This window comes from Schistocerca piceifrons, chromosome 1, assembly GCF_021461385.2.
Source record: "Schistocerca piceifrons isolate TAMUIC-IGC-003096 chromosome 1, iqSchPice1.1, whole genome shotgun sequence".
NCBI classification, from domain to species: domain Eukaryota; kingdom Metazoa; phylum Arthropoda; class Insecta; order Orthoptera; family Acrididae; genus Schistocerca; species Schistocerca piceifrons.
This window is the reverse complement of record NC_060138.1, coordinates 29,798,682-29,824,293: the sequence shown is the minus strand read 5'-3', so window position 1 is coordinate 29,824,293 and position 25,612 is coordinate 29,798,682. Positions and strand designations below refer to the sequence as shown.

At 40.2% G+C, this 25,612-nt stretch overlaps 1 protein-coding gene across 3 annotated transcripts in view; it reads right to left on the bottom strand.

Moving 5' to 3' along the window:
• The window catches only part of LOC124791574, a 151,753-nt gene that overhangs the window by 94,311 nt on the left and 31,830 nt on the right, over positions 1-25,612 (bottom strand). For all 3 annotated transcript variants that reach the window (XR_007016573.1, XR_007016574.1, XM_047257870.1), the window contains exon 2: positions 11,945-12,033. Coding sequence is in view for 1 of the 3 variants with exons in the window: in XM_047257870.1 (XP_047113826.1) it covers positions 11,945-12,004 (60 nt within the window). In the remaining 2 variants the exon portion in view is untranslated. The remainder of the gene's footprint in view (positions 1-11,944; positions 12,034-25,612) is intronic.

Genomic DNA, 25,612 nt, shown 5'->3' with positions numbered 1-25,612 from the left:
ATGCAGGAGCATCTTCATTGCCCCTGCAGAATGCGGCTGAGAATTGTCGTGAAGACGAAACAGCACGACAGTTATGTAATGTTGGCTGCATAGCTTCAGGCGAAATTTCTCACCAGGCCCTCGTACTTGGCGGCAGACACTATTTTCTAGACATCTTTACGCACTCACTGCGAGCTCAGAAATGAGAAGAGCGACGTGATGCTAACTGGGGTTATACTAGAGACACTACCCAACACATCTGTGCAAAGCTTTATCGGATTTTCATAGTCGTTTCCATTTCGCGACCGATCGGACCTTACTTTTGGAATAACCCTCGTATAATGGCCTAATTTTTGTGTCTTTAGCTGACTTGCCTCTTATAAACCCACACTGGTGAGGGTCCATCCTATGTAGCAGTCTGTGATCTCGTAATCTTCTGCATAATAGTTTCTCAGATATCTTGCCGAGAATGTTCAAAAGACAAATTGGTCTGTAGCATTTTGGGTATCATCAGATCCTGGCCTTGCCCTTTACTAAAATAACCACTTCAGCCCTCTTCCAGGGTGCGGGGACCGTTCCTTGCATGCAACACTCAAAGTACTGTTTGCACAAGTAACTATCTAACTGGTCAATATTATGAGAAGGAAAGTTGCTACTCACCATGTAGCAGAAATGCTGACTTGCAGATAGGCGCAACAAAAAGACTCTCACAATTAAAGCTTTCAGCCATTAAGGCCTTCATCAACAATAGAGACAGACAGACACACACCGGCGCACACCCGTGCCCCCCCCCCCCCCCTTCCTACACACACACAATTGCAGTCTCAGGCAACTGAAACCATACAGCAGCACCAGTGCATGATGGGACTGGTGATTAAGTGGGGGTAAGGAGGAGGCTGGGGCGAAGTGGGGGAGAGATAGTATAGTGGGGGTGGCAGACAGAGAAGTCCTGCTGGTTAGATGGAGGGCAGGGGAAAGTTGGGAACAGGGGGGGGGGGGGGGGGGTTAGTAGTGGAAAAGGAGAGAAATAAAATGGGTGCAGTGGTGGAATAATGGCTGTGCAGTGCTGGAATGGGAACAGGGAAAGGGCTGGATGGGTGAGGACAGTGACTAACAAAGGTTGAGGCCAGGAGGGTTATCAGAACGTAGGATGTATTGCAGGGAAAGTTCCCACCTGCGCAATTCAGAAACATTAGTGTTGGTGGGAAGGATCCATATGGCATAGGCTGTGAAGCAGTGATTGAAAAGAAGGATATCATGTTTGGCAGCGTGTTCAGCAACAGGGTGTCCACTTGTTTCTTGGCCACAATTTGTCAGTGGCCATTCATGTGGACAGACAGCTTATTGGTTGTCATGCCTACATAGAATGCAGCACAGTGGTTGCAGCTTAGTTCGTAGATCACATGACTGCTTTCACAGATAGCCTTGCTTTTGATGGGATAGGAGATGTTAGTGATGGGACTGGAGTAGGTGATGATGTAAGGGACAGGTCTTGCATCTAAGTCTATTACAGGAGTATGAGCCATGAGATAAGGGATTGGGAGCAGGGGTTGTTTAAGGATGGATGAGTATATTGTCTAGGTTCAGTGGACAGAGTAATATCACTGTGGGAGGGATGGGATGGATAGTGGGCACAACATTTCTCATTTCAGGGCACAATGAGAGGTAATTGAAACCATGGCGGAGAATTTAATTCACTTTCTCCAGTCCTGGGTGATACTGAGTTATGAGGTGAATGCTCCTCTGTGGCCAGACGGTGGGACTTTGGGAGGTAATAGGAGACTGGAAAGATAAGGCACGGGAGATTTGTCTTTGTACAAGGATGGGAGGATAATTATGGTCAGTGAAGGCTTCCACTTGTTTCTTGGCTACAGTTTGATGGTGGCCATTCATGCGAAAAGACAGATTATTGACTGTCATGCCTACATAGAATGCAGCACAATGGTTGCAGCTTGGCCTGTAGATCACATGACTACTTTCACAGGTAGCCCTGCCTTTGATGGGATAGGAGATGTTAGTGATGGGGCTGGAGTAGGTGATGATGGGAGGATGTATGGGGCAGGTCTTGCATCTAAATCTATTACAGGGTTATGAGCCATGAGGTAAGGGATTGGGAGCAGGATGGACGTGTATATCGTGTAGGTTCGGTGGATGGTGGAATACCACTGTGGAAGGGATGGGAAGGATAGTGGGCAGAACATTTCTCATTTCAGGGCATGACGACAGGTAATCAAAACCCTGGCGGAGAATGTAATTCAGTTGCTCCAGTCCCGGATCGTACTGAGTTACGAGGGGACTGCTCCTCTGTGGCCAGACGGTGGGACTTTGGGAGGTGTCGGGAGACTGGAAAGATAAGGCACGGGAGATTTGTCTTTGTACAAGGATGGGAGGATAATTACAGTCAGTGAAAGCTTCAGTGAGACCCTTGTTATATTTAGAGAGGGACTGCTCGTCACTGCAGATGCGACGACCATGGTTGGCTAGGCTGTACGGAAGGGACTTCTTGGTATGGAATGGGTGGCAGCTGTCGAAGTTGAGGTATTGCTGGTGGTTAGTAGATCTGATATGGATGGAGGTACTGATGTAGCCATCTTTGAGGTGGAGGTCAACATCTAGGAAGGTAGCTTGTTGGGTTGAGTAGGACCAGGTGAAGCAATGTGGGAGAAGTTGTTGAGGTTCTGGAGGATGTCATCAATGAATCTGAACCAGGTGAGGGGTTTAGGATTCTGCGTTTTTAGGAAAGATTCCTCTAGATGGTCCATGAATAGGTTGATCATAGGATGGTGCCATGTGGGTGCCCATAGCCATAACTCAGATTTGTTTGTAGGTAATACCTTCAAAGGAGAAGTAATTGTGGATGACAGTATAGTTGGTCATGGTGAATAGGAAGGAGGTTGTTAGTTTGGAATCCATCAGGCATTGGGAAAGGTGGTGTTCAATAGCAGTAAGGCCATGGGCATTAGGAATATTAGTGTACAGGGAGGTGGCATCAATAGTGATGAGCAGGGCACCGTGTGGTAAAGGTACAGGACCTGTGGAGAATTGGTGGAGGAAATGGTTGTTACCTTTTATATACGAGAGTAGGTTCTGGATAATAGTTTGACGGCGTTGGTCAACAAGAGCAGAGATTCTCTCTGTGGGGGCACAGTAACCAGCCACAATGAGGTGTGCTGGGTGGTTATGTTTATAGACTTTAGGAAGCATGTAGAAGGCAAGAGCGCAGTGAATGGTAGAGGTGAGGAGAGAGATGAACTCCAGGGAGAGGTTCCGGGATGGGCCTAAGGATTTGAGTAGTGACTGGAGATCCTGCTGGATTACTGGAATTGGGTCACTATGGCAAGGTTTGTTGGCGGAAGTATCTGACAGCTGGTGCAGTCCGTCCGCCAGGTAATCCCTGCAGTTCAAAACAGCACTGGTGGAGCCTTTGTCTGCCGCTACGACTATAAGGTCAGGATCAGTTTTTAGATGGTGGAAAAATGGTTCAAATGGCTCTGAGCACTATGGGACTTAACTTCTGAGGTCATCAGTCCCCTAGAACTTAGAACTACTTTAACCTAACTAACCTAAGGACATCACAAACATCCATGCCCGAGGCAGGATTCGAACCTGCAACCGTAGCGGTCGCGCAGTTCCAGACTGTAGCGCCTAGAACCGCTCGGCCACTCCGGCCGGCTTAGATGGTGGACTGTGGTTCTTTCCCCATATGTAGGCTTAGTTTGCATGTTTAGGGATTTGGGGAATGATGGGGAGGCAATGTTTGAGATTAAGAAATTCTGGAATTAAACGAGGGAAAAAGGTGAGGCCTTGGAAAGGACTGATATTTCTGTGAGGCTAAGGCTTCTGGAGGAAAAGTTCATGACTGTGTTGCAGGTCTGTTTAGGTTATAGATTTTGTGTGGTGATGGGAGGGAGTCTTGGAGGGTAGGGTAGGTTCACATAGGTTTTTTATTACTTCCGCACAGATCCTGTCCAGTCTTGGAGACAAGTTTATTGTGTGTATCATCTTCCCATAGCATTTTCCGTAACCTACGCTGATCATCTGCCTCACCTTCTTCTCCATCGTCAGGAAGTAGTGTTTCCATTAGCATGGCAGCTGACTGTTCCCAACTTTCAGTTACCATCCCATCATTCCTTCTAAGTGTGGATAAAACTGTCGGTGATTGTATTTTCTCACCGACTATTTTATATGATACACCCAGGGATCGGTTTCTAAGTTAACCTCCACATATTGCTTCCATCATTCCATTTTTGTTTTCCAGACCTCTTCCTTAAAACATTGTTTAACATACCTGTATCTATGCAACCTTTGGACTCTTTCTGCTTGGGTCATGCTGCTCTGCTATAGCTTCTTTGTTCTTCTTGTGTCTCACATCTTAATTTCTACAGCGTCTCAGTCTAGATGCAAGGTACACCATTAGAATGACCTCTGCTGACAGGCATCAATGCCTCCATTGCTCCACATATAGCCATGGTCAATTCTTGCGCTTTAACATCGACTTTATCACCCAGCCAGCCAGATACCGGGGTTGGCATCTCTGCAACAACTGCATGAAGGACGTCCTCTGCTCATGGCACCATGATCAGCTTTGCCCGGGCGCCCCCTGATCTCACACCACCATCTCCGAGACCATCCACATCAGGCATCACATCAGCTGCTGCTGCTGGTTCTCCACTTCAGCGCGGGCAGCACCCATCCTCGGTAGCCGAACCAGCAGTTCCTCTATTGTTTCTGACACCATCATCAGGGACTCTGTCACCCATTCCTGAGCAACTGCTGATCTTAGTATCATCAGTACCATGAGCACTGTCACCAGAGCCAATGCCCAAGGTTGATATGGAAAAAGCCCTGTTGTTGCCTTATGGTCTGATATGGTAAGGTGGGAGCAGAATGTATCTGAGCTTGAAGCCCTTCAGACCATACACTTCCATTGCAGTTTGACACCTTAGCCAGAGCCCAAGAGATGAGGAGGACAGCATGGATGTCTCACAAATCCATGATCTCCCTAAGAAAGAAGCAACCAGTGATGCGTGCGCGTACTTTCACAAGGCCACGTTAGCGACAGTGCTATTTAACGCTTCCGTGGAATAAAGTTGTGTTCAGTCTATGGGTCATGTTGTACCTATACCTAATTACAACAGGAAACAGCTAACACATACAAACACCTGGGTGTAACATTTTTTAAGGATATGAAATGGAATGATCGCAGAGACTCAGTTTTGGGTAGAGCAGGTGGTAGACTTTGGTTTATTGGTGTAATACAAGGGAAGTACAATGAGTCTACAAAGAAGATTGATCACAAATCACTCGTGCTACCAGTCCTAGACTATTGGTCAAGTGTGTAGCACCTGTATCAAATAGGACTGACAGCGAACACTGAATGTATCCAGAGAATGGCAGCATGAATGATCACAGGTTTGTTTGATCCCTGGGACAGTGCCATACAGATACTGAAGAAAATGAACTGGTAGACTCTTGAAGATTCCAAGAAAGTCTGCTAACAAAGTTTTAAGAATCACAAGTTTGTTTGCATGGTCATCCTCCACAGCAAGCACAGAAATATTTGTTTTGTAAATAAAAACTACCTTTTCTTGCCGTACTGTAATTTATTTCTCCCAGGTGTTTTGCCTTTTTTTACTCTAAGACATTTTCAGTGGAATAGTCTGTTGGCATCTGTGTTTCCTCTCATCTAGTCCAGAGGTCGCACTACATCATCATTTCCGAAACATAAGCACATTTTTATGTTTCGAACTTTTTCCTTCACACTAATCACCATGTTTACCCTTATTTTTGTGGTGTACTATTACTCTTTTGCCGCTAGTTATCTTTTCTCATAAGGAAACGTAGTGAACACCACAAAAATAAAGACAATCATGGTGAACAGCGTGAAGTAAAAAGTTTGAAATATAAAAATGTGCTTACAGTTTGGAAATGAGGAGGCAGTACAATCTCCAGACCAGATGAGAGAAGATGCAGATGTCAACAAATTATCCCACTGTAAATGCCTTAGAATAAAAAAGGGTGAAACATGTCTGAAAGAAATAAATTACAGCGCAAAAAGAAAAGGCAATTTTTTTTACAAAACAAATATTTGAAGAATCAGCTTTAAATGATAGCTGCAGAAATATACTACAACCCCCTATGTATCATTCACATATGAATCATGAGGATAAGATTAGAATAATTACAGCATGCAAAGAGCCATTCAAACAATCATTCTTCTTGGAGTCCATACGTGAATGGAACAGGAAGAAACACTGGGATGTACCCTTCGCCATGCCCTTCACAGTGCTTTGCAGAGTATAGATATAGATGTAGTTGTAGAAGGATGGAGATGGGTCTATAATTAGAAATCACTTATTTTCTCCATTTTTATAAGAGTGTTTTTACCACATAATGAAGTCTTTTCCAAAATACACCTTGACCAATTACAAAGGTTACTCAGGAGGGACTGCTGCCAAGTCAGTACAAGATTTTAGTAATATGGCTGAGGTACCATCACAGCCAGAAGAGTCATTACTTTTTGGTGATTTGACATTTTTGTGATCTGTTTTACAGTTTGTTGTGTCAAATGTTGGCACGTGCACTTGTGCACCCACCTTAGCCCTCAGACAAAAAACAAAGATATAGTAATAACAAAAAATCATGCTATCTGATTACAGATTCAAGACCCTTTGATAATGAACAATTGACCGGTGTACTGATTTATTTTAACATAACATTTTTTATATACCTCCTTTAACACTGAATTACGATTTAACCCTATAATAAAAATTCCAAGAAAAAAGAGGCATTATTATAATTATTCCTAAAATAATAAGAAACCAAACTATGAAAAAGGATTTTGGTTGTGGCCGTTTTCATCCTAAATCTACAGACGTATTATAACATTCACTGATTTTCAATGTTATAAGGATGTAATGATTTTTATTCAAAATTCATTTACTGATTTTATATGATTTACTGAATCAATTAGGTTAATCAGATGGATACGTGTTGTGTACGGCATACTTAGACTATGTACTAAGGATTACCTATTGAATACACTATGTAAGAGATAGCTAGACTCTGTACCACAAATTGTCCGTTGATTGAACATTGTTTGTTGTATGGATGTCTGTATTTCATAATATAACGAAAAGGATAGCGGAGATCCTGAGTAGCAGGAAGGCACAACAAAAAGACTGTTGGACAGTTAGGTTTCGGCCAACAAGACCACTGTCAAAAGCGGAAAAGGTACACACAGACACACACACACACACACACACACACACACACACACACACACACACACACACACACACACACACACTTACGCAAATGCAACTCACACACACATGATAAGTCTCTGGCAGCTAGAGCCAGACTCTTGAGTGGTCATGTGTGTGCAAGTTACATTTGCATGAGTGTGTGCGTGTGTGTATGATGTCCCTTTTGACAAAGGCCTTGTTTGCCGAAAGCTAACTCTCCTACAGTCTTTCTGTTGTACCTATCTGCGACTCAGCATCTCCGCTATATGGTGAGTAGCAACTATCCTTTTCGTTATGTTGTTACATTCCATCCAGAATTTTCCATTGTTGGATGTCTGTGTTTGTTATATACATGCTTACACATCTCCCATGTCTTTTCTCCATTTTCCTTAGTATTAACATCATACAATAAGGATCTTACAATCACTCTTTACTTTAAATCAATTTATGTTTTTCTATTTTTTGTTATTAATGAAGCAGTTCGCTGTTCAGATTTTATGTTCAGTAGGAAATTGTCTATAAATAATATCATCACAAAACTTCATTTAGACTCTCAGTTATATAAACTTGTGTGCCATCTACCAGCATCTTGGTCCTCATATAAAATGAGTGCATAATACCTTTAAGTTCTTCACTGTTTCAGTTAAGAAGTTATCTGTTTTCTAGTTTTATCTGTAATTACTATACTCCACTTAATGTCACTTAATATTTGTATTATAAACATAATATGCACTATTTAAAATACGTTTACCACAGTGCCACCTATCGACATGTAGATTTCCTGTGAGCCAGAACACATCTGAATTGGGCACACATCACTGTTATTGACGGTTCAGTGTTACAGCTGCAAGTCTGTCCATTGTTCTGAATGTTATTAGGTGGTACAATGCTACTGTACAGTAGTTTTAACGTTCTTACGTATCTGAATAAGCAAGGGTTGTTTTCTTAAGCTTGCCTAATGACATATTATGTCATTTATATTATTACTTGGGGTAGTTAAATCTTTTAGGTACTACTTGTATAATGTTTCATCAATTCGTAATGTGCGAAATTTTTCCTGTGGCTCGCTTTCATGCGCAAAATGAATTATTTAGATGGCAATGTGTCTTCATCTGAACTAGTGATTATAGACAGTGCAATGATTTTATTAACCGATATGTATTTGCCTTCATTTACCTCTTATTAAATTTGACAATGTGCTTTACACTATTATCCCCGTTATGTGCAGTTTTCTGTAACATTTCAGATCTGAAGACAGCTGACTGCTCACTCAAAACCAGCAATCAATTATTGTCAAAATATTGCAATCTGGATTATTAAAGAATTTTATATGTTTAAGATGTCATTAATTTACTCAATATGGAGGCAATCATTAAAAATTCTTCAATTTTTAAATGCTTCCTTCTTTCTCCTATGGCAGCGTAGGAACACAGTGGACCACTTTTCTGACTGGGGAATGAGCCAGAATGTCTAACTTCTGCTGCCTAAAGATGTGACTAGTTACCTACATACAGCATGCAGGCTTTGGCACTTGCCCTTCCATATAAGCTGGCAACAACCCTATTGTTTTTAGTCAGGACATGACTGGAGGGAGGCACATGTGAAGCCACAAAGCCATAAAAGGTCGCGCCCCACCACCTCAGCCCCTGTTCAACTGCTGCTCTGATGCTGGCCAACAGATGCTGCCCCGTCCCAACCACAGATGTGTTCTTCTATAGGCAGTTGCCATCATCCATTTAGTAGCAATTTAATTTGACTATAATTTGGCAATGTATCTCACATACACACGCCGCTTCATTTGCACGGTTAGTGTGACATGTCACGCTATGGCCACAGACGAACAGCACCAGTGGCGTGGTAAGATTCCATCATGACTGCCCCTTTGCCCCCTTAATCTGTTTCTCATGGTTCACTACTCTCTCAGTTAAGCGAATTTCTGCCAACATTCTCCATATAGCAGATCACCAGTGTTTTTATAGCTCGTGTAAATTTGCTTAGAATTGTGTAGTTCGTGTGTACTTTAGGTAAGTTTTCCTATTCATGTACTCTTCTTTAGTAATATTTTACGTTACTAATGCTTGCCCTCAGCTACATATTTTGAACGTATAACCACTGGATACATCTATTTTCTCTTTTAAACCTGCTATTCTTTCCTTTTTTATGACCTGTCCCCCTTATCTCCCTCAGTCTCCGTATCATTCAAAGATCCCCTCCAAAGAGAAATATTTCCAAAGCCTTACATTGTGGACTAAATAGATAATCATTATTAAAATCCCAACTGCTCATTGATCTTTACCACCTCTGCAAACTGAGGAAAGCTGCTTTCACAAAAGCTGTCTGGGGCAACAGCACTAGTAACAAACAGCGAAGAGGACCAGAATAAAGCAGAGACTACTTACTATACCACTTAGAACCCATGAGCAAAAGATGAGGGGCGAAGTTGATGACTCTCTGCTAAATAATTTCTGTGAGGACTCAGACCCTGCTTTTAAGAACTGAAGCACGTAGCTGTGGAGACAGCACAATATTGTTTCCTGCTTGACACAACATAATTTTCAACAAATTGAGGTAATCATTCCTTGATGCCTTCACTACAAAATTCTGGAAAAGATAGAGGTATACACTGAGAGATCCATTGACCCAAAAGGAAAATTAAGATCCATGAGAGAAGTTTACCATGAGAGAAGTGTCACTGTCAAAGGGGGGCAGCACAAGTTGATTTAACATGGTGAGTGCTGTTATAGTATGCAATGTCTGACTAAGTGAGTCTAATGGATCTACTTTTCATGGTCAATTTTCTTATGTATTTTCATTACTATTAGGAAAAATTCATTGATTCATAAGCCAATGATCAGACTTTAACCCATTCACCTACGATGATAACTACAGCTGTCTTGGCAGTTTTCTTTATTGCACTACAACGATGGATACAGTGCTACAGCTCTATCGATACATCTTCGGAAACTTGCTGCTTTCTGTGGTAGTACCATGACTAAATCATCAGATGACATTAATGGTATATTCATGAATTTTAGCTCACAATTTGAGCTTACAACCATTTAGTGCACATTCTGTGATCTCAGTAACAGCATGTGACTCGCACAAAGAAGGAACTGTGAAAATTTAGCATTTTTGGAAGAAAATGATCTTAGTGATTCATGTGATGATGAACTCTATGCCAATGCAAGTGATGTACCAGAAGCTGATGAAAACAGCAGTGTCTTTGATGATGGAGAAAGTGCATGTACACATCAAAACACACCGAGGCAAGAACAGCACTAATGTGACAAAAAATCATGCTGTAAGACTGCTCAAAAGGGTTAGAAGTGGGTACAAAAGGAAAGAGATATTTGTCTCAAATTTAAGCAAAGTTAAAAACTAGTTGGCAAACAAAAGCTGAACTAAACCAAGATGAGGAGAGCAATGCGCAATGTGTTCAATGAATTCAATCGTAAAATTTTGACAACTGCTCTACTTCAATGCCACCATGAATACAAGAGTGAATTTATGCTTGAGGGAATCGATCCTCAGATGGACATCACTTCTGAATGGTATTAGAAGTTCAATGTCCATTATATGAATTTTGTCTTTTACACCCATTATGTAATGAACATCTCCACAAAAGTTTGATAAGTACTGGAATCTTGCTTCATGGGGAAACACTTTTCACTTCTGTCTGTGTAGCAGAGAATGTCTTAGTGACGGACAAGTATTCCAGGTGCAGTTTCTATCAGAAATTTTCTTAATAGTCCTTGCTGACATTACACATTATTCTCCTTGTAATGTCTTCCTTAACTCTCTCCATTTTCCTTCTCACTCATCTCACTTTTTCGTTTACACATTATTTGCCATTACCTTCTTTCCCAAACTCCCTTTATTTTTTCTTTCTTATGACTGCATGCCAATCGTTTGTGATTACTCAATTTAACTTGTCCGTGATTACTCAATTTAACTAAGCTGCATTGCCATTTTCAATACTTTTTATTTCCTTACTATGGTTTTGGTCTCTGGGTATTATCTTCCTGTTCATCTCCTCTAAGGACTGCCTATTTACTCTTCCAACAGGTTCTCTTTAAAATCCGCATTCATAACATGTGTCTCCTCTCCATTCATCTAAGCGAGAGAGAACTTTTTCTCTGTCTCCTTACCACTCAGAGACTCATACAGCTCCCAGTGCAACAATCTTTCAAGGATCCAAAATGTGTCCAAAAACATCCTCTCATTGTTCTTTGAAACTGACCATGGATGTGAAAATTATTAATGTTACTCCCTGCTGCCCATCCATTCAATGCATCTTCTCTAAAAACATAAATATATATTTTTTTTTAAATTACATTTTTTGGCTCTATTTCACAGGAGATATTTAAGACATGTAATACGTCAATATGTGGATTTTAACTATCGTTCCTGTTCTTCCTTCGTGTTTTGAGGTGATGAAAATGTCGAAAACTGGCAATTTATTTATCTATTTTTCTAATGTTACTGCAAAGGCCACAAGAATGTCACTTGAAAACAGTTACTACAATTTGCAATAAATAACAAGCAACAGACTGTTTATTAATACTGGGGTGTAAAATTCCAAAACGGACATAGTTCATGTCTCTTTTAACAAATAAAGCAGTTAATAATTTTTCTCACAACTCATTATTTCACAAAATATTGGAAAAATCATTAAAATTTTGCATGCAAATCTTTTGTTGTAAACAAATATCACTCACAAGATGTGCCAGATGCTTCAATAATGTCACTGTAGAAAACAGTCTTGAATCTCTTAGCATGTTATAATTAACAGCATTAAACTTTGGTCCTGTAAAATAAATTAAATTTTCATGAGTATGTTAACAACTTGAGTCTAGTCTTCTAAACTTGCTTCACAGTCAAAACTTAGATGAAATTTGTATGTAAAATGTATTGTGACATAATCAAGCAATTCATCAGTGCATGATGATGAGTATGACAAATTTGATGTGAAAATACTCCCTAATACAAGGCATATTTGTTTAAAGAGTGTTAGAAAAATAACTGACTTCCTTACAACCACAGAAACTGTAAGAAGTATAATTCCAAATGATGACAAAGCTGTGGAGATTACAATAATAGTTCGAGTACCAGGTAAACTGTTATTTCAGCACTGGTACACAGGTAGTACATGGCTTAATTAAAACATAATTAGTGTGAGAATGTTGAAAAACAAGCAAAAACATTTTAAAAATAAAGACAGCTTATCAGTAGCTCACTAAGATAGAAACCAGACCACTTAACAGCTTTAATACAAATGTAATAAGAATCAAAACTACACACAAAGTACACGAAATTCGACAACTCCATATTTATTACCAATGAGGTGATTTAGAAAGCTCTGTGTGCATATGGAATAATGAGCTGCAAGCTTTGTTGGAGAAATTGGGATCATATTAAATGAGGTCAAGACAGCTGACAGCTAGGGAAATTGGGGAATTTTGGGTACTGAAACCTTCTGAATGTCATATTCTGAGAAAGTACGGTGAAAGTAAAAGACATTTTAAAACAGAAACATAAATCTTAAACTATGAGTATATGAGTCAATGGAAAATTACTAAGTGATAGTTAGATGATCAATTACACAGTTAGTGTTCAGTTGGGCCCCTGTGACTTTTGTTGCCTGCTCAATACAGTTTAGTATGTCTTCAATCACTCAGCAATACCGTGAACTGTCACCACCTGACACAGTAATGTCACATAATGCTGTAATTCTGCATCAGTTGCCAAATTCAAAAAGTTGAAGTCAGGTCTTTGATAATGCCTAGCCCACAGCTCAACAGGCCTTTTATTTACAACCATTTGACTATGTACTGTTTAACAGCTTCTGAAACTGACTTCTTCCTCCTTTTGCTTGCAAAGCAGCAGCATGCGTACTTATGCATTCAGTATCCATTTTGTACCACAGCATGCCTTCGAAAAGGTATTTAATCTCATAATGTCACTGCTACAAAAAATAAAATTCTCTGAAAAGTTACAAAGCCTGTAGTTTTTAATAATCATTAAAAAGGTACTGCAGGTTATATGCCTGTGGTAGCATTAACCTAAATGTAAGTTTTTCACCACAAAACTGAGACATGGTAATTAGGAGAAAGAAAGATTTGCTTCAGGTGTACTAAAACTAACATTTTACACATTGTAGTGGCAAAGTACTGCATTTACCAAATAGATGAAAGGTCCAGGGAAGGAAAACATTTTTGTGTTCTCAGTTGTATCATTAAATTTTTCACAACATTCACTTTTCGATAACACATGTACAATGGCTGGTATTTAAGTTTTTACAAAAATAATGAAATAAGCAGATATTTTGTACAAATAATTTTGTTTCTTCTCAAGGTTCTTGCCTTTGAAAGTTATTCACTTTTGTCTGCATTTGAACCACTTTTTCTGCTCTGATGTATGTACATTGAAAACAAGGCTGTGGAAGGATTGAAGAGCTTCTCATGGTGATGTAAAATTGCTGTCCATGAATTTTTTTTGACATATGGGAACAAAGAAAAGATTTTAGGTGATTCAGCTACATACAGGAAATGAAGCATTAATTCAATGTTTTTCTCTGTCAAACAAACATAACATGCAATCAGTGGCCCTGAAAGCCTCAAGAATTTTAAATAATCAATAGATTGACACACTATGTAATGTCGCTGGATTGTCCTGAAGAAAAATGCAATGTTTTTCCCAATTTAACTGATGACTTGAGGTAACTTTTCAACTATCTTCTAAAACAATAGTCTTGCCCTGTGACTCTCATAGTTTTATAGTTATTCACTCACTCAAGCCTAAATATTACTTCTGAACTGAAAAGCAGAATCTGTAAAAAGCTGGGCGATTTCCTGAGAGATTAGTGTTCACCAATAAGGCAGCATTCCACCATGGGACAAAAGTACACAGGACCAAGTAAGGACGAACCCCCCCATGTGTTTGAGGAATGTTTCTGTTACACACTAAAAATTTGTTTATTTAGCACACACACTAAGCAGCTGGGAAGTACATTCATCTTTTATTTTTAAAAATTTTAAAAAATAAGAGAAAGAGAGAGAGAGAGAGAGAGAGAGAGAGAAAGAGAAGCCGTCTGATTTCTAAGACATGAGCCATTCAGCACTTGCTCAAACAGGATGATTCCCTTTCACATTTTAACTTGCACATTCCTTGGTACCTATCAGATACCACAATCAACAAAAAGACATCATATTTACGCTAGTGACTGTAACACTTTCTTTATTTCACGATTGCAATTTCGGCCTTAGACCATTATAAAGTGCAGATTTTTGCGGCTTTAAGCCATGTTAACTTAAAATGAGCTGACACATTTATATGGCATTGGCATTACTAGTAAATAATAATAATTGATAAGTGACTAGTGATGGGCTAACGAACATGAGTGTCTACAGACTATGTTGTTTTATGACACTTAGGGTATGTGTGCTCGCAATATGTAACAGCGTCACGAATGTATTTCATATAATGACGACGACATATAAATGTGTCAGCTCATTTTGACATGGCTTAAAGCCACAAAAACCTGCACTTGATAATGGCCTAAGGCCGAAATTGCAATTGTGAAATAAGGGAAGTGTTACAGTCACTGGCATAAATATGATGTCTTTTATGAAGTTCTACATGACTGTGAATCCCAGGTACAAAAAGTTTCCAATCAACAAAGGAAAGGTTAAGAACAAGGCTTGTTGCTGCTGTTATGGTTTCCTCAACTACCAAAAAACATAAACTTCTAGGGAAAAAGAACACCACAACTGTAGAGAGTAATCAAAGAAACATGTAATTGTTTTTTGTTTTTTTTTACTCACTTTGTGAACAAGCCATTTTTGATGCTGCAGGACAATTATGAAGATTTTATAACTAATGATGAGGTACTAAATCAAATGGAGGGAACATGAAATTTATGGCATAATTTCACTACTAGAAGGTATCGGTTGATGCGACACATCTTGAGGCACCCAGCAAAACTTCAAACTGGTAACAGAGGGAAGTGTGGGCGTAAAAATTGTGGAGAAAGACCAATGCTACCTTAAGATGCTTCAAATTGATGTAGAAGCTTTGCCCATCTCCACTCCATACATGAATGGAACGGGGAGAAACCCTAACAGCTGGTACAATGGGATGTACCTTCTGTCATGCATTTCACGGTGGTTGGCAGAGTATGGATTTAGATGTACACATAGGTATGCAGATGTGAACATTCCAAGGTCCTAGAATGGAGTTCTGTAAAATGATACTTAATAGGTTCTACACTCGATGGGCAAGTCCATCGCGAAGCATTAAAACTTCTGGTTACAACTTTGGAAGAAGTCATACCTCTAGCAAAAACATTTGAGGTTTAGTAAACAGCAATCTACATATTCAGGCCCCATGCACAGATAGCCAAAGTGATTAAGGCAATCGCTTGTGATAAGCGGGAAATCAGCATTCCAGTTCAGTACAAATTTCCTGTGTCACTAATAAGCAGTACTTTTACATGTAAAGACGTGTAGTGTACACACTAGACCATCTATCAATAACCAACTGCTTTGTTGGCTGAGATCTGCTTAGCATGTATGGGCAGTAATTCAGAACCAACCTTGGTTGCAGTTCGGACTGCCAACGGTAACATGAAGCGTTGGAGGTTGGATGGCCTTGGAACCCCCTCTTCTAGTGTGGATGCCGGGTCGAATGTTCGTTGATTCAGTAGCAATTTGCTGTATGTACCAGTGTGTATTTATTGCATTTGAAAGTGCTTGACTAAGGAGTGGAATATGAAGATAGCATTAAAGCTGAGAAATTTTTGTTGTGAACGTGAATGTTTGTGGGACCCTATGAACTGCGATTATAAAAGGAAATTGAGATGATTAGAGGGTTGGAAGGAAATAAGTGAACTGTTAGTAAATAATGTGCATGATGTCCGTATTGACATCAGTAATGTTAAACTATCCCTCCTGAAAAGTGTGTGACATTGCAGTTCACATCACCTGGAACCAGTGGACAAATTCAGCCTCTGGATGTTTGTTTTTCTGTGTCTATAAAACATACAATCACAGCATCTGCAGCCCAAGGGGTGGCTCTTTCAGGAAATCAAAACTCCTGTGTAATGGTCTCCCCCAAGGATCAGTGCTTGCGCCTCTGCTGTTCAATCTCTATGTAGCCAAACTACCAACTACCGCATCCAGAAAATTTATTTATGCAGATGACATCACTCTTGCATGCCAACATACTAATATGACTGCTCTTGAACATACTCTCACCAAGATCTGGAATTGATGGCTGAATACTTCAGGAAATGGTGACTAATCCCAAGTGCACTTAAAATAGAGACCTCATGCTTCCACCTAAATGATAGGTTGGATAGAACACCTCTACAGATAACTCTGAATGGTACTGCACTTCCTTACAATTCCCATTCAAAATATCTAGGTGTAACATTAGATCACACTCTTTCTTATAAAAAAAACACCTATCAAACCTGGCCGCAAAACTGAAATCCCAAAACATCATCATCCACAAATCAGCGGGAACGACCTGGGGAGCTGGTGCAGAGACACTCTGTACCACCGCTCTTAGCTTGGTCTACTCAACAGCTGAATATTGTGCACTGGTGTGGCTAAACAGCCTGCATGTGGGAAAAGTAGATGTGGTGCTAAATCAGATGATGAGAATAATTGCTGGAGCTATTAAAACCATTCCACTCTACTGACCACCAGTCCTCAGTAACATCGAGCCACCTTACATACGATGATGCAACATATTCAAAAGAGAGTTTAAAAAGATTTCCAGTAATACAGCCCTTCCAATCCACCAGGACTTTTACTGTATTTAGAAGACTCAAATTCAGAAATCCTCCTGTGAAAACTGCACAGCAACTTCTGAGCCAAAACTACAATGGCGTTGAAATCTGGTGAACAGACTGGAGAAACAGAGCCAATCAAAGATGGCATACTTTATTTGAGACTCCCAATCATCCAGTGGGCTTCTACCTACCAAGGAATACCTGGGTAACATAGGACAGAATACGGACAGGTCATGACTGATGTGGATCATCAATGTACAGATAGAACTTGATACCCCCTGGGTGGGACTGTGGTGCCAAAGAACAAACCATCCACCACATCGGCAGCAAACATCCACTGAGGGCGTTCACCAGCACTGATGACGACTTCCTGAGGGCAACACGACAAGCTGTGGAGTGGCTGCAAAACCGAAGTGTGGAATTGTGATTGCTGAAAATACTGGAACCTGAACTTTATACAATCTTATTGTTTTGTAATACAATTTTACATTTATTGTTATGTGCCAATGTTCAATTTAGATTATTTTATTAAGTTTGTATCCTATATTTTAACAATGTATATTCTCTTTTATGCTATTTCCAATGTAATGTGCATGCCATAAGCTAAATAAATAAATCTGCAGCTACACCTTAAAAGATAACCAATTTCATGATACGCCCCAAGACAGGGTATTTTGAATTCAGTTGCATGCCATCACATTCCATTAGTTCTCATCACCCCGTTATACCAATATGATTCTATATGCATTCATTAAGAGTGGATACCGAGCTGAATGTCCTGCATGATGTGTAACTCCCAAGGAATTTGCCTTCAATCTTGATGGAGCGAACCTTTGTGATCATTGTAGTGCACTATTTGTTCATTGTGCAAGTTAATGGTTTACATTACATTTCCTTACATTACACATCCCATAGAAAGTTGATCTACGCACAACCTGGACACTCATTTTCAGTTGGCCTCCTGATGCACATGGTGAATCATTTGCAGCTAATATTTTTGCTGTCATAACTTTTAGCACAAACTTTGAAAGTGATCTCGCAATTAAGGGTTTCTTGTCAGCTTTTTATACTGGTATGACTACCGACCAGCTGTCCACCAGGATGAATGGCTACCATAAAACTGTGACCAAGAGCAAAATGGAAAACCTGGTGGCATAACATGCAGATGAACACAACATGCTTGATTTCATTGGCTCTTATCCTTACAACACATTCTCCACTCCCTAAATCATCCTTGCCTCAACCTACATTAACCTACTGCCCCACACCTTCTACCCAACTGTTTCCATCCCTTCTGTCCTGCCACCTTCTGACAATTTGCTTCCAATCACCCTCTTTGTGCGCTGCTCTCTGCCAGTGCACTCATCAGTTTTTTCCACTCTCTCTCCTCCCCTCCTTTCAGCTGCCCATTCCCTCCCAACTTCTCTCCCTCCTGATGCTGTGCTGACAATCCTGTTCTGCCACTTCTAGTTCTTGCACACTCCACCACGCAGTGCTGATTCCTCTTTCACCACCAGTACCCTGCTATCCCTCCTCCTTCCCTGTCTCACTCCACACTGTTGCTCCCATTCAATGTGTTTCAGTTGCATTCTGGTCAGAGTGGCCAGAGATAGCAGTCATGTGTGTGTGAGGTGTGCTCGCTTGTGCGAATATGTGTGCAATTTTCTTTTCTGAAGATGCTTTGGCAGAAAGCTAATGTGTAACAAAACACAAAGAAATTAAAGTCTTTAATTTCGTTGTGTTTTGTTACATATTAGCTTTCTGCCAAAGCATCTTCAGAAAAGAAAATTGCACACATATTCGAACAAACGAGCACACCTCACACACACATGCTGCCAATGGGCATTGATTTATATCAGTGGGGCAAGCTGAAAATTTGTGCCAGACCAGGATGCGAACGCAGGTCTCACACTTACTAGGAAGATGCCCTGACTGCTACGCCATCCGGTCACAAAGGTCACTACACCCATACGGACTACCGTACCACCTTTCCCGTCAAAACCACATTCTCAACTTATACCACACATTATTGCTTTAGTTCACCCTGCTCATTAGTCTCATTACTCGCAGCATCTTGCCAATTCCCATAAGAGTTTGATCTTGGTGCGTGTCTGCATTGAAGGAATTACTGGTTGTCATAATCTTTATTTGGTGTGTGTCTGCCACTAAAGGAATTAATGGTTGTCATCATCTTTATATATGTGGTTCTGTTCTTTTGGAAATGTCAGAAGGCATACTAGGGAAGTCCTTATAGTTGGGGCAACAACTGTGTTCAGATGAAATAGCAGTCAGTGCATCTGCCTAGAAAGCAGGAAATCCGGGTTTGAATCCCAGTCTGGCAAAAATTATCAACTTGCCCCATTGATATAAATCAATGCCCACTGGCAGCTGATGTCCTTAATTCCATTGTGTCTTGATTCATAATGGCTGCCGTATCAAAATGGTGTTTTTCAATGTAACAGTCTTTTCGTCATATCTGTCTGCAGCTCAACATGTCATTTTTAAGGTGAGTAGCAATCTATTCTTGTCATAATACTGCACATCTATGTCAGTAGTGTTTGTCTCTTCACATACAGATTGCTTTAAACTCCACAAGATTCAGCTACCTTTACCATCAAGAAACACGTGTAACGTGTGAGCAGCAAGAGAGCCATGCCTTTATGTGTCATCACACTTACTGCCAAGCACCACGAGCTATATGCACATGGAACTTGGACATAAACAGATTTATGCCGCAGAAACTGGAGCTACATCAATCCGCTATTGATCTTAATAAATTTAGCCACCAGTTTGTACCATGCTTGCTTTCAAAACAACATTGACATGTCAATTATTCAAATGAACCTTTTCATCTATAGATGTTAAAGACTCATCAGCATTGCCACTGTTCTCTAAGAGCTTATTTGTCAAGTAAACCATCAAATTTAATTAAAGGAATATTATAAGTGGATGCCGCTTTCAAGTAATCACCACTGCAGCTTTATATCCTACATTGTAATTGGCTAATTATTTCTAGTTCACATTTCTTCTGCAGTTAATGAGAAAAAAAAATCTTTAGTCTACATTTGAAAACACTTCTGCAGTCTGACATTTTATTTCAATGGCCACATTATCAAAGAATTTTATAGCTGCATTTTGCACTCCTTTCTGTGCCAAAGTTAGATTCATTACAGGGACATATAGTTCATCTTTCCTCTTAGTGTTGTATTGAAGAATATTTCTGTTACTCTCAAACTGCAATGAATTGTTTGCAATAAATTTCGTGAATTAATAAGTGTATCATGATTAATATTCCCAATTGTTTAAGCAGATGTATATGTGTGAACACCGAATATAATTCTAATAACTGTCTTTTGAGCAATGGATACCCCAGAATATTATCCTGTAGGACACCAGTCAATTAAAATATGCAAAAACTTGTGATTTCTTTGTCCCCAAAGTTGGTAATTATTCTTAAGGCAAAATTATCAGAACCTAAATGTTTATTTGGTTCCTTATCCCAAACATCTACTGCTGAGCTCTTCCATGGAAACCACTTCACAAAACTGAATCTGACAGAAGAGCATGTCTATGTGTGTCTACAGCTTGTAATCACAAAACTGGTCATAATAAACTTTACTTTCAGCCTTTACTATTCCAAACAATAATGTTTTAGGACAACATGTGCACCAGTCTTCCTTCAATAATATTTTGATATGCTTAAATGGTCAATGACTTAATGTGTAAACTAGTTGGGTGATATCAAAATCACAGGTGCAAACCAACAACTACATCCTGTGCACCTATGCACTTTGTCCTAAAACCTACAAAATTGTAAATTACCTCAAATACAAGTAGGCTATAATATCAAGTTCATGTGCCTGTGTTCATGACAGGCCTCCTAGCTAAATTGAACAATATGATGCAGTAGTAAATCCACTGCTAGTGCCTAATAATGTTAATAATTATGAAACTGTAGATATATGTGAGGAATATTTATAATGAATTATGACAGACTGCTACTTGCCACATACAGGTGTTGCTGAGCAGCAGAAAGGCAAATTTAAAAATAGACTAAGTTACTGGACAAAGTCCTTTGTCACATTTAGAAAAACAGACACATATTTATGCACTCACGACTCTTGTGTACATGATCACTGTCATCTCCATGTGCTGAGACAGTCATACCTCAACACCTGGAGACAACAGCTGTCACGTGTGTGAGCTCACTCATTCATTCACACATCATGTTCCATCAATTCCACCATGAAGAAGATCCTTTAGGGATGTGGAGCAAGTCAAGTTATGTGTTAACAAGCAGGAGGAGCCACTGCCAACTACTACTATTAAGTATAAGAGCAACAAATTATGACTAGGGCCAATCTACTCAGAATAATAATTATGCTAATTACTTTTAGATTACTTTATATGTGTGTGTTATCAGAAAAACAGCTACTTAAAAAGAAAAAAAAAAAAAGAAAAAACTTCCTCCCATCCTCCCACTATACTACTATCAAGCTGCTGTTAATATATACAAGGGTAATAGTGCACGATTCATTGGGTTTTGATACCTTATTTCCTAGTTTCACTGTGATTCATCAGCAGCAATTTGCCAAACGATGGCTGATCAACAGGAAGAATATTGTGCGTTGCATTATGAGAAGGCGGAGCCCGTCACTACCAAAAAGCATGTGTTCTGAAGCATTACAACATACAGCTACCAACCCACGAAAACATATGGTAGTGGTACTGACAGTTAAAGGACACTGGTTGCCTCTATTAAGCAACAAGCTCTGGGCAATCAGGTGTTGCATTTGAAACAGAGCAAATGTGTCCAAAAGGTGTTCCTTCACAGCACAAAGAAATCTACGCATCATGCAAGTCATGAACTGGTTGTTCTTCAGCCAACTGTGTGTAAGATAGTGCACAAGCAGTTACATCAGAAACCATATTGCATACAGCAGTCACACTATTTACAGCCATGTACCGCACCATCACACGCAAATTTTGTGAACTTTTCCAGGAGGCAACAGAAGTTAAAAATTTACTCGCATCCCCCACCCTCCCCTGCGACTCATGTTCAGTGATGAGGCAAATAGCACAAAAATGGTCAAGTGAATCATCACAAGTTCTGTATGTGGGGCACAGCAAATCCCATTGTTACGAAGGAGATTGAGAAAGATTCTCCAAAGGTGAACTCTTCTGTACTTTCACATAGCAAAGTGTATGGACCTTACTTACTTTAATTGTGGGACAACAGAGACAGGTGCAATACACCTACACTTGTTGCAAGACTGGTTGTTTCCTAAACTGATAGCTGTTATCCCATACGACATATTCCATAACCGAGCTGCCTCACCATCTGAATAAGGAACTTCCAAATCAGTGGACTGAGAGATGTGCTCAGGATGATTTGGCACTCTTCAGGTGGCCCCAATGTCTCTTGACATAAGAGTTAGGGATTTTTTTCTTTGGGGATGTGTGAATGACAATGTTTCTGTACCACCTTCGCCAACAAAACTGACTGTACTCCAGGATAGTATCACTGCTGCACTGGTGAACATTAACAGTGACGTGCTTGAATGCACATGGTCAAACTCCACTACCATAGATGCAAGGAGAGCACTCAGAACATCTGTAATGCCATATAAGAAAGCTGAAAATGTGTTTTTTCATACAATGTATCATTCACTATTTTTTACGTAATACTTTGTGAAATACATTCAATCAAAACCTTATGAATCATTTAGAATCATCCAGTATTTTACAAATGATTTCAACATTACACATACCACCGTTAGCTGTCTGTATGCTGGCAAAATAGAATTTACGATCATGAGTCTGTGTATTCATACACATTATAGAAGGCTTGTCTAATGAGGTATTCTTTGATTTCGTGTTTAAATACACTATGCGATCAAAAGTATCCAGACACCTGGCTGAAAATGATTTACTAGGTCGTGGTGCCCTTCATCGGTAATACTGGAATTCAATATGGTGTTGGCCCACCATTAGCCTTTATAACAGCTTCCACTCTCGCAGGCATATGTTCATTCAGGTGCTGGGAGGCTTCTTGGGGAATGGCAGCCCATTCTTCACGGAGTGCTGTACTGAGGAGAGGTATCAATGTCTGTCAGTGAGGCCTGGCACGAAATCGGTGTTCCATAACATCCCAAAAGTGTTCTATGGGATTCAGGTCAGGACTCTGTGCAGGCCAGTCCATTACAGGGATGTTATTGTTGTGTAACCACTCAGCCACAGGCCGTGCATTACGAACAGGTGCTCGATCATGTTGAAAGATGCAATAGCCATCCTCGAATTGCTCTTCAACAGTGGGAAGAAATAAGGTGCTTAAAACATCAATGTAGGCCTGTGCTGTGAAAGTGCCACAGAAAAAAACAAGGAGTGCAATCCCCCTTCATGAAAAACACGCCACACCATAACACCAATACCTCGGAATTTTACTGTTGGCACTACACATGCTGGCAGCTGTTCACCGGGCATTCACCATACCCACACCCTGCCATCAGATCGCTACATTGTGTAGCGTCATTTGTCACTCCACACAGCATTTTTACACTGTTCAGTCGTCCAATGTTCATGCTCCTTACACCAAGCGAGGCATTTACCAGCATGATGCATGATTTATAAGCAGCCGCTTCACCATGAAATCCAAGTTTTCTCACCTCCTCCCTTTTAACTGTTGTAGTACTTGCAGTGCTTCTGCTCTCTCACAATGTCTAGTGACTACTGTGGTCGCTGATATGGAGTACCTGGCAGTAGGTAGCAGCACAATGCACCTAATATGAAAAACGTATGGTTTTGGGGGTGTCCAGATACTTTTGATCACAGAGTGTATTTGGGGATTTTCAGTTTCCTGCCAGAAGTCCACTGGAAACCTGTTAACAACAAGGATTTCAGGAAACATGCAGAAAAACTCAAATTAATTCTGCTCCTGGTGGGGTATTGGCTTAAGAGTGAAATTCTACTTTCAGAAAAAGGAGAGATGGCTATTTGCCTAGTGATTCAAACACCTTGTGTGTTCCTGCCTGATGTCCACTGGAACCCTGTTACAACTGTTGCACCAGAATGTCAAATTCCATTCTGAAACCTACAGAGGTAAATTATAATATGAAAATTATTTCTACTTCTAGTAATGTGGTTGTGAATTGCTGAGTTCATATTAAATTCACTCTGGTTATCTTGTTATTAACCACATATACCAAATACCGGCATGTAAATGTAAAAATCCTTAGACCTTGGAAAGACTTCTACAAGATGTTCAGTTAGCAACTTTATGCAATATTCTCATGGCACGCTTCTGTAGAATAAAGACTTGTTTCACCTTAACTAGACTGGCTCACAAGATTACACCACACCACAGAAGTACAATGTATGAATGTGTGTAATCCATTTGCCACACTGTTAATAAAATAGAAAAACATATAAGGAACACACAAGGTGTATGAATCACTAGGCAAATAGTCATATCTCCCTTTTCTGAAAGTAGAATTTCACTCTTTAGCCAATACCTCACCAGGAGCAGAATTAATTTGAGTTTTCCTGCATGTTTCCTGAAATCCTTGTTGTTAACAGTGGTAGACATTCACTGATATTACCCCAAAATGATGAGCAGTTGTCCACCACTGGGGAAACCACATGAGGAATCCTGACAAAATATTAACAATTATGGTCTTTCCCATGCAAATTGCATCTGAGCTATTTATAAATTTCTGTAGCTGATGTGACACATCTCACCTCATAGCAACATCGTTCATCCTTTGTATCAAATGGTTAAGAGTATAGGCAATTTCACACTCTCAAGTAGCAGATAATAAGGCTAAGGGAGGGGAATCAATCAAGCAGGGGTTGCAATTCTGTCAGAACTGATTTTGAGATGTATGCCTCAAAATCAGTTGACAGTTACTGTCTCACAGGTATCTAGCACAGCCACTGACTGCAGATGATGCAATAATGCTTCATGGCCTTTGCAATTACACAATCTGCAGTCACCATTCAATGTGCTTCCATAACATCACAATCACTGCTGCTAAACACCCACCAGGGTGAGCTTATTTCAAGACAGCCTGTGCTGGACACAGGCAAACAGGACATCAAATGCAAATTTTCTCAATTGGAACATGGCAACTGGTGCACCTTCACTATCCAGTTTCTTCCCAAGAGCCAATGCAGACATTGGCAACTCCACCATCCAGGTTTTAGCTGGAGCTCAGTCAACAATAGTCAAGAGAAGCCTACAGGCAGACTCTGATCACACCATGTCACAGCATTTGCTAACAACACTGGCCAGTGCTCCAGCTTTGCCACCTGGAAGCCACTGACTGCAGATGGTGCAATAATGCTTCATGGCCTCTGCAATTACCACCCCAAGAAAATCCAGCTGGATTGGAGTAATAACTCCAATTTTATTTTTGGGGCGCTGTTCATTGTCCCACAAAAAGATAAAAAAAATTGGTGTCAGTGTCAAGGTCATCTTGGAGTTAGCCTGTGCCCAGTCGCCATTAGCTGAGGTAGTGACAACAGCCCCAACTCTGGTGCCAACTCCTCCTCCACTTTCCTTGCTGGAACAGCACCAGCTCCCACATATTCC